This window comes from Gymnoscopelus braueri (genome assembly GCF_963280865.1).
Source record: "Gymnoscopelus braueri genome assembly, chromosome: 11".
Taxonomy (NCBI): domain Eukaryota; kingdom Metazoa; phylum Chordata; class Actinopteri; order Myctophiformes; family Myctophidae; genus Gymnoscopelus; species Gymnoscopelus braueri.
In genome coordinates this window covers 49,831,929-49,845,643 of record NC_137613.1, presented here as the reverse complement: position 1 = coordinate 49,845,643, position 13,715 = coordinate 49,831,929, and the positions used below count along the sequence as shown (strand labels likewise).

At 39.9% G+C, this 13,715-nt stretch overlaps 2 protein-coding genes across 3 annotated transcripts in view; one reads left to right on the top strand and one right to left on the bottom strand.

Moving 5' to 3' along the window:
• Positions 1–13,715, bottom strand: part of LOC308094549 (receptor-type tyrosine-protein phosphatase U-like) — a 164,652-nt gene that overhangs the window by 40,091 nt on the left and 110,846 nt on the right. The window contains exons 16-17 of the mRNA XM_080441273.1: positions 2,505–2,577; positions 1,304–1,386 (exon numbers count right to left, since the gene is read on the bottom strand). Coding sequence (XP_080297399.1) covers positions 1,304–1,386; positions 2,505–2,577 — 156 coding nt within the window. The remainder of the gene's footprint in view (positions 1–1,303; positions 1,387–2,504; positions 2,578–13,715) is intronic.
• LOC308094552 (uncharacterized protein) lies at positions 6,728–12,179 on the top strand. Of its 2 annotated transcripts, none has more exons than XM_080441276.1 (9): positions 6,728–6,821; positions 6,922–7,008; positions 8,013–8,140; positions 8,547–8,951; positions 9,034–9,244; positions 9,863–10,086; positions 10,184–10,331; positions 10,482–10,591; positions 10,799–12,179. In XM_080441276.1, the coding sequence occupies exons 2-9, from the start codon at positions 6,978–6,980 to the stop codon at positions 11,108–11,110; spliced, it is 1,569 nt and encodes a 522-aa protein (XP_080297402.1). In that variant the 5' UTR covers positions 6,728–6,821; positions 6,922–6,977; the 3' UTR covers positions 11,111–12,179. The 2 variants fall into 2 exon arrangements, with proteins under 2 accessions (XP_080297402.1, XP_080297403.1); XM_080441277.1 differs by having other exon boundaries at positions 6,771–6,821; positions 6,925–7,008.

Here is a 13,715-nt window from a genome sequence, read left to right as displayed (position 1 = left end):
TCTCGTTACTCACCTACCGATGTGAAAAGTAGCGTTCTTTTTTTTCATATATTCCCCTGTCGTCATTTTTTAAACCCCCTCCGTTGTCATAATGGGAGCGCGTGGCTAAGGGAAATTCGTCTATTATAACCGACGCAAAGTTGTTTTTTTCACTACTAGTATTCATAGTAGAGTCTCATGATAGTCAAACATGCGTTGAAACTATCTGCGAGGCTGCCGTCAATGGCGAACGATTTAACACTGGTTGCTTGTTTCTTCCAGAACCTGGCAACTCGTGTTGCCAGAATCTGGAAACAAGCAACCAGTGTTAAATCGTTCGCCATTGACGGCAGCCTCGCAGATAGTTTCAACGCATGTTTGACTATCATGAGACTCTACTATGAATACTAGTAGTGAAAAAAACAACTTTGCGTCGGTTATAATAGACGAATTTCCCTTAGCCACGCGCTCCCATTATGACAACGGAGGGGGTTTAAAAAATGACGACAGGGGAATATATGAAAAAAAAGAACGCTACTTTTCACATCGGTAGGTGAGTAACGAGACATCAAAGATAACACTTAATTTGTCCGGAATTCTCCTTTAACTTGTAACTGAACAAAAACTCTATAGCTATGATTACTACAGAAATAAAAAACATTTTATAACTTATTTTAACAACAACAACAACAACTCTAGAACAATGCTGTGATGTGAAATCGTGAAATGACAACCCAGTGTGAGTGAGACAGCTGACACATCCTCAGACACACATAGAAAATCCAGAACATCCTGGGTCAATCACAGCTCTAATGGGGGTCTAGTAAAGACTGGGTCAATCACAGCTCTAATGGGGGTCTAGTAAAGACTGGGTCAATCACAGCTCTAATGGGGGTCTAGCAGAGACTGGGTCAATCACAGCTCTAACGGGGGTCTAGTAGAGACTGGGTCAATCACAGCTCTAATAGGGGTCTAGTAGAGACTGGGTCAATCACAGCTCTAATGGGGGGGTCTAGTAGAGACTGGGTCAATCACAGCTCTAATGGGGGTCTAGCAGAGACTGGGTCAATCACAGCTCTAATGGGGGGTAGTAGAGACTGGGTCAATCACAGTTCTAACGGGGGTCTAGTAGAGACTGGGTCAATCACAGTTCTAATGGGGGTCTAGTAGAGACTGGGTCAAACACAGCTCTAATGGGGGGGTCTAGTAGAGACTGGGTCAATCACAGCTCTAATAGGGGTCAAGTCGGGGCCGTTGTTTGTTTTGGACACAGCAGACATGGATAAAGAACAAAGTGAAGGAGGTGGAGGTTAAAGAGACTTACATCGATGTAGTTGGCGTTGACGTAGTCAGAGTCAGAGTTGGGGTCTGCCAGCAAAGAGTGCAGTTTGACTCGATGACGATCATCTGAAATGCATGAAGAAAGAACACTTTAGCGCTCATTGATAACTTAAACTTCACCCATTTTCAACCTATCTTCATATAATTGGTCCCCACTAATGCTCCTTATAATATGACACCATGTTTGTCTATTCAGTCTCAGGGGAGGGCTATGGACAGTTCAGAAACCCGCCTACCAGTGACATCATCCATGGGGAATCCAAGATAATAGAAACTGCAGGCTTTCTTTTTCTGGAAAGTTAGTCTGCTATACTGGAAGCCATTGTTCTTGGGTAAAAGATAATCTAAATACACTTTCTGAAGTGTCCACAGCCCTCCTATGAGAGACAGATCAAATAGAAAAAAGGATACCGTGTGCATTAGTGAGGACCAATTATATGAAGATAGGTTGAAAATGGGTGAAGTTGTACTTTAATTTATACATTATTCAATCAAGTTAATTAACTTAATTGCATTAAGACATACTTAAAGGAACGCTCCACTGTCAAATGTGTGTATGTTTGGTTGATTTGTGACATTAACTGTGTTGATTAAAAAAAACAAGAAAAAAATACATTTTGATTACATGCAATACCGGGTGAGACATTTGGATTTTTATCTACCATGGCACTTTGCTCTCTGATCGTACAATATCTAGCATTCACTGTGACAGCTTGGTTATCAAGCAGTTCTCCAGAACACTGCCTCTAGTGGCAGAGGCGAGAATGGCTGTAGTTTGTGACGTCTTTGCGATTACATCACCACTCTGTGGTGTTTTCTATTCCCTGTGTCAGTGACAATGAGAGTTGACACAACCAAGTTTTGATCATTACATACTGTAAAGATATGGACATAATGTATGAAAAACAGCGAGCATTCCTTTAATAACAACCATGCAACAATAAACTGCATAAATAAACTATGATTAAGCTACATTAGCAGTTGTATGGAATAATGTCATTGTTATTATTATGACATCTACAACTCTCTGGGAATAGAAAATAAAATGTGCATGGTGGATTATATGAAAATACAAGACAGCAAAACTGGCATTCTTATGCCATTTAAAAGCACCAAACTTCTACTTGTTTTTCAATGGATGTGTCTTCTTTCTAAACTGTGTAATGTTGCTAATTGTGACTTACGGCTGAGTAAACTATCATGTCTTCCTTTAGTCTTGTCCTTCTTCTTTGTCACATCCCAGCCATCGAAAAAACTCTGGAAAGAAAAAGCAACAAAATAATATGAATGACTAATTGTAAGCATAGTTAGGCAAAGATGTACCCTGACATTTCAATAGTACAGTAACCCAGTGTTTCTCCGTTGGATGTTTGTGGAACGTCACCACAATGTCATCAGCAGACATCTGCCACTACATTGTGCTGAGAGATGCTAAGCAGCAGTAATAATAATAATAATAATACAATCATCATCATATTAACCCATTAAGGCCTGAGGTTCCGATTCTACAAAATGTCTTCTAAATCCTAACAGTTTTTTTTGTAAAAAACGTATGTTGCTATATCAGTGGTTCTCAAACGTTTTAATGTCAAGGACCCCAAAATGTATACGTATTTGGCCGCGGACCCCCATCTCAAAATATTTTCTTCCAGGGACCCCCAGAAGCAAAGATGTGAGTTACAAATGTTCGCTTTAAAACGTATATATTCAAAGATTTGCACACATTTTCTCAATTTTTCTAAAATAGCAGATCTACAAGCTAAAGTGTAAAATAATGCTTTTTTGCTCAAATCTAAAAATGGCACAGATGCGTTCCAGGTCTTAATGGGTTAATAATGATAATAATAATAATAATCCTATAATGACATGTGTAATGATATCCACGGCAGGTTGAAAGTGGTTAAAATCAGGACACATCGGCTGCAAAATTGTCGATACCGATGTCTTTAAAAAAAATGAGTCAAATAATGGCTGATATATCGGCCAAACAGATGTATCGGTCTGGCTAAAAAAATAAATAAATGAACCCAGATGTGCTTGGTTGAGAGTTAACTTAAGGTCGGTGGCTCCAGTCGCTCCACGTTCCGCATCACGATAATTCACCCTGATCTCCTCGCTCCGTCTGTGGGCACATTCCCACACTTGTGAGGCACGCTAAGTACCTCATCAAAGGCGGTCCAATCCCCTGTGGGTGAGGGGGAGGGGGGGACAACAAATTGGGACCAACCTGAGGCCCGGGACAAACCAGGTACAGAATTATGATCAGGGGATTACTTCAGCCACTGGATGCAACACAGGTAATACCTGCTCTAATCCCACTTAAGAAGCTGCTCTCATCCACCTCTGTCCATCTCCATGCTCTCCTTGGAAACCTGCTGATATCCAGCACACCTCCACACAGAGCCCTACGATCTTCACCCCATCAGTTACTGCCAGTGGTGGACAGTAACAAAGTACATTTACTTGAGTACTGTACGTATACATTTTGTGTGTATCATCTTGAGTATTTTCGTTGTTGTTCTTGTTTTTGAAAGCTTACGACTTTCACTTTACTAAAGTTCCCTTTTTTCTTCTTTTCCCCCCCAAAAATGTCATGTTAACACATTGTGTGCCAAAAACGGTCCGGACCGTTTTTGAAAAGCAATGCGTGGAGTGCCATAAACGGTTATAACTGTTTTGAATTTTTTTTTCCAAATTCGTTTTTCCCACGAGGGGCGGGCTAGCGCAACTTGGGGATCACCCACGGAGTCTCTAAGAAGGAGAGGACAGATGTGGATCCATGCCAAAAAATCTACCTCACGTTCGCTCCCATTATATCTCCTTTATAAAAACCTCCGTATTTCCTTAACTTTTTACAGTGGTGGATACGAGCCATTTTCGGTGCGCGATCACTCCGCAATGGCGGGTTGCGTGAGAGATGTTATTGTTCCAGGCGTTAGACGGGACCATCCACCGTCGTGCACGCATCCATTGTTTACACACTGCAAAAAATCAAAATCTTATGAAGTACATCTGGCTTATTTCTATTCAAAATGCCTCATCACACTTAATATAAGGTACAATCATCTAACCAGTCTTATTTCTGTGAGATATAGGGGCTTGTTTTCATACAGTGTAACTTGAATGTCTTGGTGAGTGATAAAATCTTGAAATTATCTGGTATTGAGTCATGTCTTGGATAAAACAAGCTTTTTTGGCATATCACACATTTTTTAAGGCGTTGTGTTATTTGTAAAAGATGTATCCTCTCATATCAAGACATAGACTTAGTTTATATCCAGAAAAGTCAGTTTTCTTTCTTCCCCACACAACATTAAGCATGTGCAATGACGTCTGTGAGCTTATACCTAATCGGCATGTACTTTCTATTATTTAATGTCACATAGTAGTATGGCATATAATCAACAAGATTTCCAGGATCAACAAAAATATTGGCTTGAGCCTGGTAAGGAACTTCTACCTCATACACTAAATACTGATCATTCCACCCAACTGTAGAGAGAGGTTGGCATTCAAAACAATACAATGATGAATTTACAATATAAATGTTTTTCATAAGACCAAACTCTGCATTTTTTTGTTTTGTTGATATTTGAACTGTTTGGTGCTACTATATATGACTATGAATTGAATACCAAGGACCTCAATGGAAACTAGACCGCAAGGACTTTTTTGGACGGACCTTTTAGTCAAAGTATTTTAAATGTAATTGTGCTGTTTTACATTTGTTTGCCTAATACAATATTCAATCAATCAATCAATCAAACCACTGATGACTTTCAAAAAATGGTAACTGGTCATGTGGGCACCAAAACCATCTGGACACTAGGGATAACTGGGCACCAAAACCATCTGGGCCCTCTTAGCTGAGACAGAGATGAGACAGGGACCCCCTTAACTGAGAGAGAGATAAAGCAGGGCCCCCTTAGCTGAGAGAGAGATGAAACAGGGACCCCCTTAGTTGTCCACATGTCCCTAGTGCCCAGTTGACCAGGTGCCCACATGTTCCTAGTGCCCACATGTCCCTAGTGCCCAGATGTCTCCACCCCTAAGTGCCCACTCATGTAGGTGCCCACATGTCCCTAGTGCCCAGATGGTTTTGGTGCCCAGTTGTCCAGCTGCCCAAATGTCCCTAGTGCCCAGTTGTGAAGGTGCCCACATGTCCTTAGTGCCCACTTGTCCCTAGTGCCCAGTTGCCCAAATGCCCACATGTCCCTAGTGCTCAGATGGTAACTGGGCACCAAAACCATCTGGGCCCTCTTAGCTGAGACAGAGATGAGACAGGGACCCCCTTAACTGAGAGAGAGAGAGAGATAAAGCATGGCCCCCTTAGCTGAGAGAGAGATGAAACAGGGACCCCCTCAGTTGTCCACATGTCCCTAGTGCCCAGTTGACCAGGTGCCCACATGTTCCTAGTGCCCACATGTCCCTAGTGCCCAGATGTCTCCACCCCTAAGTGCCCACTCGTCTAGGTGCCCACATGTCCCTAGTGCCCAGATGGTTTTGGTGCCCAGTTGTCCAGCTGCCCAAATGTCCCTAGTGCCCAGTTGTGAAGGTGCCCACATGTTCTTAGTGCCCACTTGTCCCTAGTGCCCAGTTGCCCAAATGCCCACATGTCCCTAGTGCCCAGTTGTCCAGGTGCCCACAGGTCCCTAGTGCCCACATGTCTCCACCCCTAAGTGCCCACTCGTCCAGGTGCCCACATGTCCCTAGTGCTCAGATGGTTTTGGTGCCCAGTTGTCCCAAAAATATGGTGATATATTATAACTCTATGGGTGCCCTGATGCCCACCTCAGGCCACCTGACTTGTATTCCTTCAACCCTATATACATTTAGGCCATTTGAAAATAGCAGATCTACAAGCTCACAGTGCGGAGCTTGTAGATCTGCTATTTTCAAAAGATTTTGTATACATTTTATACATTTGAAAACTTGTGAAAAGGGAAATTCTGCATAATGACTACTTTTACTTTGGTACATTAAGTACATTGTTATACCAATACTTTTGTACTTTTACTCAAGTAAATTTTAAATTCCAGACTTTTACTTTTAACAGAGTATATCTTTCTACATTGCAGTATTGATACTTTTACTTAAGTAAAAAAAATTAGTCATTTTTTCCACCACTGCCGGTCCATAATATACCAGACTATGTAGGGTATAGTTATATTTCAGTTATCTTATATTTTCATTTTAATTCCACTGCACAAAATGTAGGGAACAAAAACTAATGTTTACGTACACATATGTTATAAACCCCTCATCAATTAAGAAACTATGCGTTTTAAATTGATTCATGAATGAATTAGTGTCACAAATCCCCCCTCCTTTTGGAAATGGTAGCGACCCATGGGCGGCTCCTTTGACGTCAGTTTCACACACACAGCTGTGCGCTGAGCTTGATTACAGCTCCCAGGTGATGATGAGAACACTGTCTTATTTTTCTGCAACTTTATCAAAGTTTACCAACGAACCTGATTTGAAACCACACGTTATTGCTGGTAAGTTACATACAACATTAGATTTTACTTTTGAAGTTGATTACATTAACGGTGAATGTTATTTATGTCTGAAATGCATCTGTTTGTTTGTACACACTAGCAGAATGCAGCCAAGAAGCTGGGCTAAGTGGCTAACCAGCTAGCTGCCATAACAACATGGATGACTTCACTGTGTCGACTTTAAGGGGTAATATGCATGCAAATATTTTTAAACATAATGTCAGATACTTGTGAGCTTGTAAATCTGTAATTTTTTGGCATGTCCAATTGTCCATCATATTGTACCTATTCTGACGCTTTTAATGAAGTTTGATTTGTTATAGATGTGAGAAATGACCAGTGGTGGAAAAAGTACTACATTTTTTTACTTAAGTAAAAGCAGTGGTGGAAAGTAACTCAAGTACATTTACTCAAGTACTGTATTTAAGCACAATTCTGAGGTATTTTGAAGTACTTTTATTTGGAGTATTTCCAATTTTCAAAACTTTATTTCTACTCCACTACATCCGAGTCAAATGTTATACTTTTACTCTACTACAATTATTTGAGAACTTTAGTTTCAAGTTACTTTGTAAAACATACCAATTCAGACCTAGATGCTTTGGTTATTTGAAAATAGCCAATCTACAAGCTCACATTTGTGACGCGTTGTGAGCTTGTAGATCTGCTATTTTCAAAGGTTTTTATTCATTTGGAAACTTGTGAAATGGGACATTGTGCATATGCCAAACCCTTTGGATAACTGGAACATGCAGGCTAGTATACAAAAATAATTGTATTTACTCTCATTAACCTGTAATTTTGTCTAGTGACAAAGTTCTAGTTAAACATTATTTTTATATACCTTTTTTGTAGGGCTATTATTTCGAATTTTATATAGATGGTTAGATATAAAGCCACCTATGTGCTTGTTATTGTATTTATGGATGCAGCAGTAACTCAGAGGGTTACAGACCTGTTAACCTGTGTAACTGTGTACAAATGGACCGGTAAGGGTCCATTTGGTTCCTAATTATCAGTCATTTAGCTGACGACCCCCTGGATCAAATCAGTTTAATTAATATTATAAAAACACTTCTAAAAAATATTAGAATACTTAATAATATTTGCAGCTCCAGTCCCCAGACTCCAGTTGGCCCAGCAACCAGGTGGCAATATTTGATATTGTTTTTATTACCTATTTTCCTATAGCTGCAAGCATCAGTGAGGCAATGATGCGCACCCTGACTCGTTCAGACTTGCGGGATCTTTTACCAGGCCCAGAAAACTTCTTGAGGAGAAGAGCAGTCTGGCAGTCTTCAGGTCATGTTGATGTCGAGGTCAGTTTCTAACAATAACACAGCATTAAGTAGCAACCTATATAAGTCATGATGGCTTATAGAAGTGTTCAGTTGTTAAATTATTTTTAAATGGACTAACTTTAAGTTAACTTTGTTGCATTGGTACTTGTTTAGGCTGTAACACCATTAGGCATTCTCCAAGCCTACCTTTTATTGATTTATTATACCACAAAACTGTTTATTGTTCTGCTTAACAGAGTAATAATGCAAACCATGATCAACAATTGTTAATTCATTTCTCCAATATCCTCTGGTTCAGATATTCATTGGTGTTCGGTTAGCTGGCGCATTAAACATTCTTGTGCTATGTTGTCAGTGCAGTTTAACAACACAGTAAAAAGGAAATGTTGGTTTTGCCAGTACTTCATAATCTTTTATTTTATAGGAATCTGGCCGAGAAGACTCAGGCGGTTCTACTTCTGCTAACAAGTCACCACTGCCACAGACTTCAACACCTGTTGGAGGATGTCCAGCTGCAAACTACACAACCCCTGAAAAGGTTGTGAAGATATCCATCCCAGGCTACGTATACACAGACAGCAAACTTGAGCACGTCCGAAAACGATACTTTGTGTTGGCGAAGAGGGGTGAAGAGCGGAACTGCGAAATGTCCAAGGACCTCAGATGCCGGCTCATCCGTAACACCATGACCAGTATGATCGCAATCCTGAGGGCAAAGGGGGATGCTGAATCTGACCGATACCCATCACAACCAGAAGTCACAGATATGGCAAAAAGAATAGTCCTGTACTACCCCATGCTGCAGGACCTGAACAATAACACTACATGGGTAAGTGAAATGTATCCAGTTCATGACTACAGTGTTGGCATTTTAAGTGGAGTTTAGACTGCTTTACTTTTGTCTTGTGCAGGTCACTGTGTATGGACAGCTATTCAAACGATTGCAGAACCTGAGATCCCCCCAAAAGATCTTTCCAGATGGGAGACCTTCAAAGAAGCACCGCCCGCAGCCGATGATGCCCCGTCTGGAGCAGCCAACTGACACAGAGGAAATCGATTCTTCGAGTGACTCGACCATCATTCTAGACTGCTCCTCAGAGGAGAATACGACCCCAGAAAGAGGTGACCTTCAAATTTATATTTACACATTTACCCGTGTAGGGGTTCATATTTTTGTGATGTTTACAGGTCTAATTAACCCATATCACAATTTGGTTTTCATGATGCACTCGTAAAATAAAGTAGAAGGGTTAGTATTGGCAAATGTGCATTCTGCTTTGACTGTTATTAGAGACCTGAATCATCCAATATCATGTGCAGCAACTACTTTACTTTATAATCACTCATTCATATCAAATGTTATGTATTTATTTTATGTTGTGTTTGCATAACACAACCGTGTCTCTCCAGCTCTTTAATAAACAGAACATACATTTAACAGTTGTGTTGCCAATTTTAGGCAATCAGGAGAGGGTACCCATTTCAGCTAGAATTTTATAGTGTCCTAGTTCACACATTTTGTCTCCTCACTACTTTGTGTCATCAATTCCAATTTCACGTGTTTATCCTTTATGAGTTCTCTCTTCTGATTTGATAAAATTGGTATCCCAAACTGAAAATGCATTTTATGTTTAGTAGAGATGGAGAGACAGGAGAACCCTGTTAATGAACAAACACACTATGATTATTATCAGAATATAGAGCTACTTGACTTTAATGATGTATTTTTGTGTCTTCTAGCTAACAAGCCGGCAGACATCGACAGTCCTGATTCCGAGTCCGACAGTCCAGCAACCATGGCCAAGCTCCACAAAACCCTACAGGCAAACCACAAGTCTGTTTCTCAGCTCCAGGATTTGGAATTCAAAGCCAGAAGAGCATTCATCGATTCAGATTCCGTTCGCGATGAGGACAAATACAACAAAATTATAGAGGGATATCCGTGCTTCCATTTCATTGCACATGTAAGTGAAAGGCATAATTCAAAACATCTACCAATGTTTTGCCAATTTCCTCCTAGATGATGCATTCAAACGTGTTTATATATTGAATATTTCATAGGTGATGGAGGAACTTCGCCTCATCCTGGACAAGAATAACATCGACTACATTGATGAACTGAAAGGAAGATGGCACGACTTCTGCCAGAAGCTGCAGTTTTATGGCGTGTCGAAAAAGATGATGAAACCTCCAATGGGAATGACCAAAAGTAAGCACTTGATGTTGGGTGGATATATCACGTTGATGTGCAAGTCTCTATCTCTCTTTTTGTCTTAAATATATATAGAGATATCTATTGTAGATCATTGATTGTGCATTTTTATCTAAGTATAAATGTAATGAATCTTTTCCTCAACAGTTCAACAGGCTCTCATGGTCCTCCGTGCACTGCCATCACTGTTCCCCTCTACGACTGCTGCTCCAAAGAGGCTAGGAGACGCGAGTGAGGCTCTGGTGCATGTCCTGGAGGTGAGCTGTGTACAACATTACAGTATAATATTCACTTGTCAAAAGCAACACAATCTGATGTGTTGAAATAGTTATAGCTGAAGGTCCTGCATATAATATATATAATAATATAATCAGGATTTAGCTGGCTCAGGTTTAACAAATGAAATGATCATTGAAACAAAAGTGCATTACTTGATAGACGGATGTGTGTGTTTTGTGTTAAAGGAAAAAGAAGACCCCAATGTGTACTTGAAGAAGCGTCCTCTATCCTCTCCTGTGCTGATTGTGAGTGAGTCCGGCTTCCTCCTGGCTATAGGAGATGAGCCCATACATACACTCCCAAAATGTGAGGTAGCAGAGGGTGTTTTGTACCTTATGGCCTACTATTATGCCCTACACCTTAGGTACCCCAAGTGTGTAGCCACTCTGCCTTCTGTCATACAAACGGAGGTCCTCATGGACGAAATCCATGAGGGAGACCTCACTCCATCTTACAAGAAATTCATGGCCGATTGGAAAGCTTTCATCGGCCACTAAAGCTTATGGTCAGATGTGGACTGAAGTACCCCCATCCCCATCCTTGCTATAATCCACAGCCTAGATAGTATTCTAGGCTGCAATCCACAGCCTTAAATTCTATGTAGCCTTGTTAGCCGAGCAGTACATGTTCAATACCGAACCGTTTAATTTGAATGTTATTACACTGCACTTTATATTGAGGAATGTGTTATATTAACCAGCTGTTTGTGTTAAAGCAATAACTTTATTTTGAATCTTAAAATATCAGGGTAGAGGAAATATTGGTAGAGGTTTGGATTGTGTAGTTACCTTGCCATGATGCAACTCCAAAGGTAGGCAAGAAATCAAAAATGATTGGTCCATTGCCTCATTGGCTTACATTGTATAGTGAAACAGCTCTCAAAGTCACTCTTTTGGCACGTAAACAAACGCAAACAAAGCTGATTAAGACAAAATGGAACATCATAAAACCCAGTACTGTTTTTTTCCCCTTTTTTTTTTATAAAACTATTTTTATGAGGAACAAAACCTGGACTGGATCCGCATCCGGATCTTCAAATAGTAAAATCAAGTGGAAGTTGAAATCTTAAATTTAAAAAGGAAAAACATGGGTTTTGTGATGTTCTATAATGTCTGAATCAGCTGTTTGTGTACGGGCTAAAGGAGAGACTTTGAGAGCTGTTTCACTGTACAATGTAAGTCAATGAGGAGCATATTGATCAATTTCTAATGACTATTTTGGATTTATTGTCCACCTTGGAGTTGTATCATGCCAAGGCAACCCTACCTTGTGTTCTTGCCCTTTTAAAGAAATGCCCTATTTGAATGTGAAAATATACAGTAAGCACTTTGTACGTGTTTTGAGGGACATGACATTGGTCATATGTTCAGGTATGACCTCAATGTTATACACATTTGACATGTTCTGCGATTTTCAATATTGTGTGTACATGTATTTATTTTAATTCAGTACACTGTGAGCCAAAAAGTATTGAAAGCATCTAATGCCAGTGCAATATTATTTTATGTTTTCTTTTTTATGTTGTGAATGGGCTCAGTCCAGTCAATGGTTGGAGGGAAGGGTGAATGGTGCTCCAGTCAGACACACTGTATGTATACTGTGAAGTTGCCATGTGATGCTGCACGTACTGTATTTTATATAAGGTATACATAGAAAATAAATTGTATTTCTTTAATGCAAGACTTGTTTTAATTATTTCAGTCTTATTTGAAGTAGGTGATGGGTCTTATATCTAGAACAAAATCACTTTTGTAGAGCTTAGAATAAGATGCATACGCTTGAATTGAAATGAATAGGCTTGCCAAACTGGGTGATGGGTCTTATATCTAGAACAATATCACTTTTGTAGAGCTTAGAATAAGATGCATATGCTTGATTTGAAATGAATAGGCTTGCCAAACAGGACAAAATGTCTTATTATGACACAAAAAGCATTTCCTAATATTAGTAACAATTGTTTAATTTGAGTATTTCCAGCTAACTTCAAGAAATATTTGATCTATTATATAACTTAATATTAGTTAATATAGCTCACAATTAGTTTTTCCTACTAATTCCAAGATGTATTTTTATCTTGAAAGCCCACATATCACATCTTATTTCAAGACATCTTGACAAGCTAAAGTATACTAGTTCCATTGGCAGATTAGATTGCTTGTTTCAATCAAAATACACTTGTATTACATTTTTTTTTTCTTATTTTTAGATGGCCATTTTTTGCAGTGCATCCGCGTCCTCGTAATGGCTTCTACAGCACGCAACATATCAGCATAGAACCGTAATAATGCCCGCACTAAAACTCTGGCACTTAATGTGTTAAATTCATGTAGGTTATTGGAGTAAAGTTTGACCAGGAATATCTATACATTGACTCAAGTACTTGGGTTGCCACCACCCGCTAAATGTGTGTGTCTGTTTAATCTGAATCCTTGTGGAGGAAAACCAGTCCAGATGTTGCCCTCTCACCCTCCACCCCCACCCCAACACCCACAATGCCGTGCAAAAAAAAGAGGCGAGATCAATGGCAATGGCGCCGCCCCGGTGGGAAATAAGCGTTATGAAGTGTGACAGCGGTGTGCACGCCGATTCTCTTCATCTTGTTTATTTCTCCAGGCAATGAGGGTGAGGAGCCAGACTGAAAAAGCGACCATCGTATTGATTTTTGGGAGGTGAATTTGTTGAGCCCCCAGGGAATAATTAAATGAATCTAAAAATGTGTTTCTGGATTCCTGCAGGTGGATGTGCAGAAGAAGATGAAGGGGTAAAAAGGCTTATTGCCACTGGCAGAAGTGAGCAACTTTGTATCAAAGTTCAAAAAGAAATAAATGGGACTTTATTTGTAAAAGGCCTAATTACAGTGCCCGGAATACTTTCTAGTCTGCCATGGGGCTGAATTGAAACTAGACTTTATTGCACGCTGATGAATATTTAAAAAATGCTCAGTGCAGCCTTCATAAAGTAATCAGAAGATGCAGTATTATGTATGCAATGTATGACATTGCCCTTGTCTCGGTCACAGCAGAGAAGAACTATTACTATATAGAATGGATTGCAGGAAGATTGGCCTCAAGCTCAATGCTACGAAAACTAAAGTTAGACATT

Coding starts and splice junctions, on each gene's coding strand:
- LOC308094552 (XM_080441276.1), top strand. CDS start 6,978: ATGGATGACTTCACTGTGTCGACTTTAAGGG. Junction 10,332..10,481: donor TCCAATGGGAATGACCAAAA/GTAAGCACTTGA, acceptor TTTCCTCAACAG/TTCAACAGGCTCTCATGGTC. Junction 10,592..10,798: donor CTCTGGTGCATGTCCTGGAG/GTGAGCTGTGTA, acceptor TTTGTGTTAAAG/GAAAAAGAAGACCCCAATGT.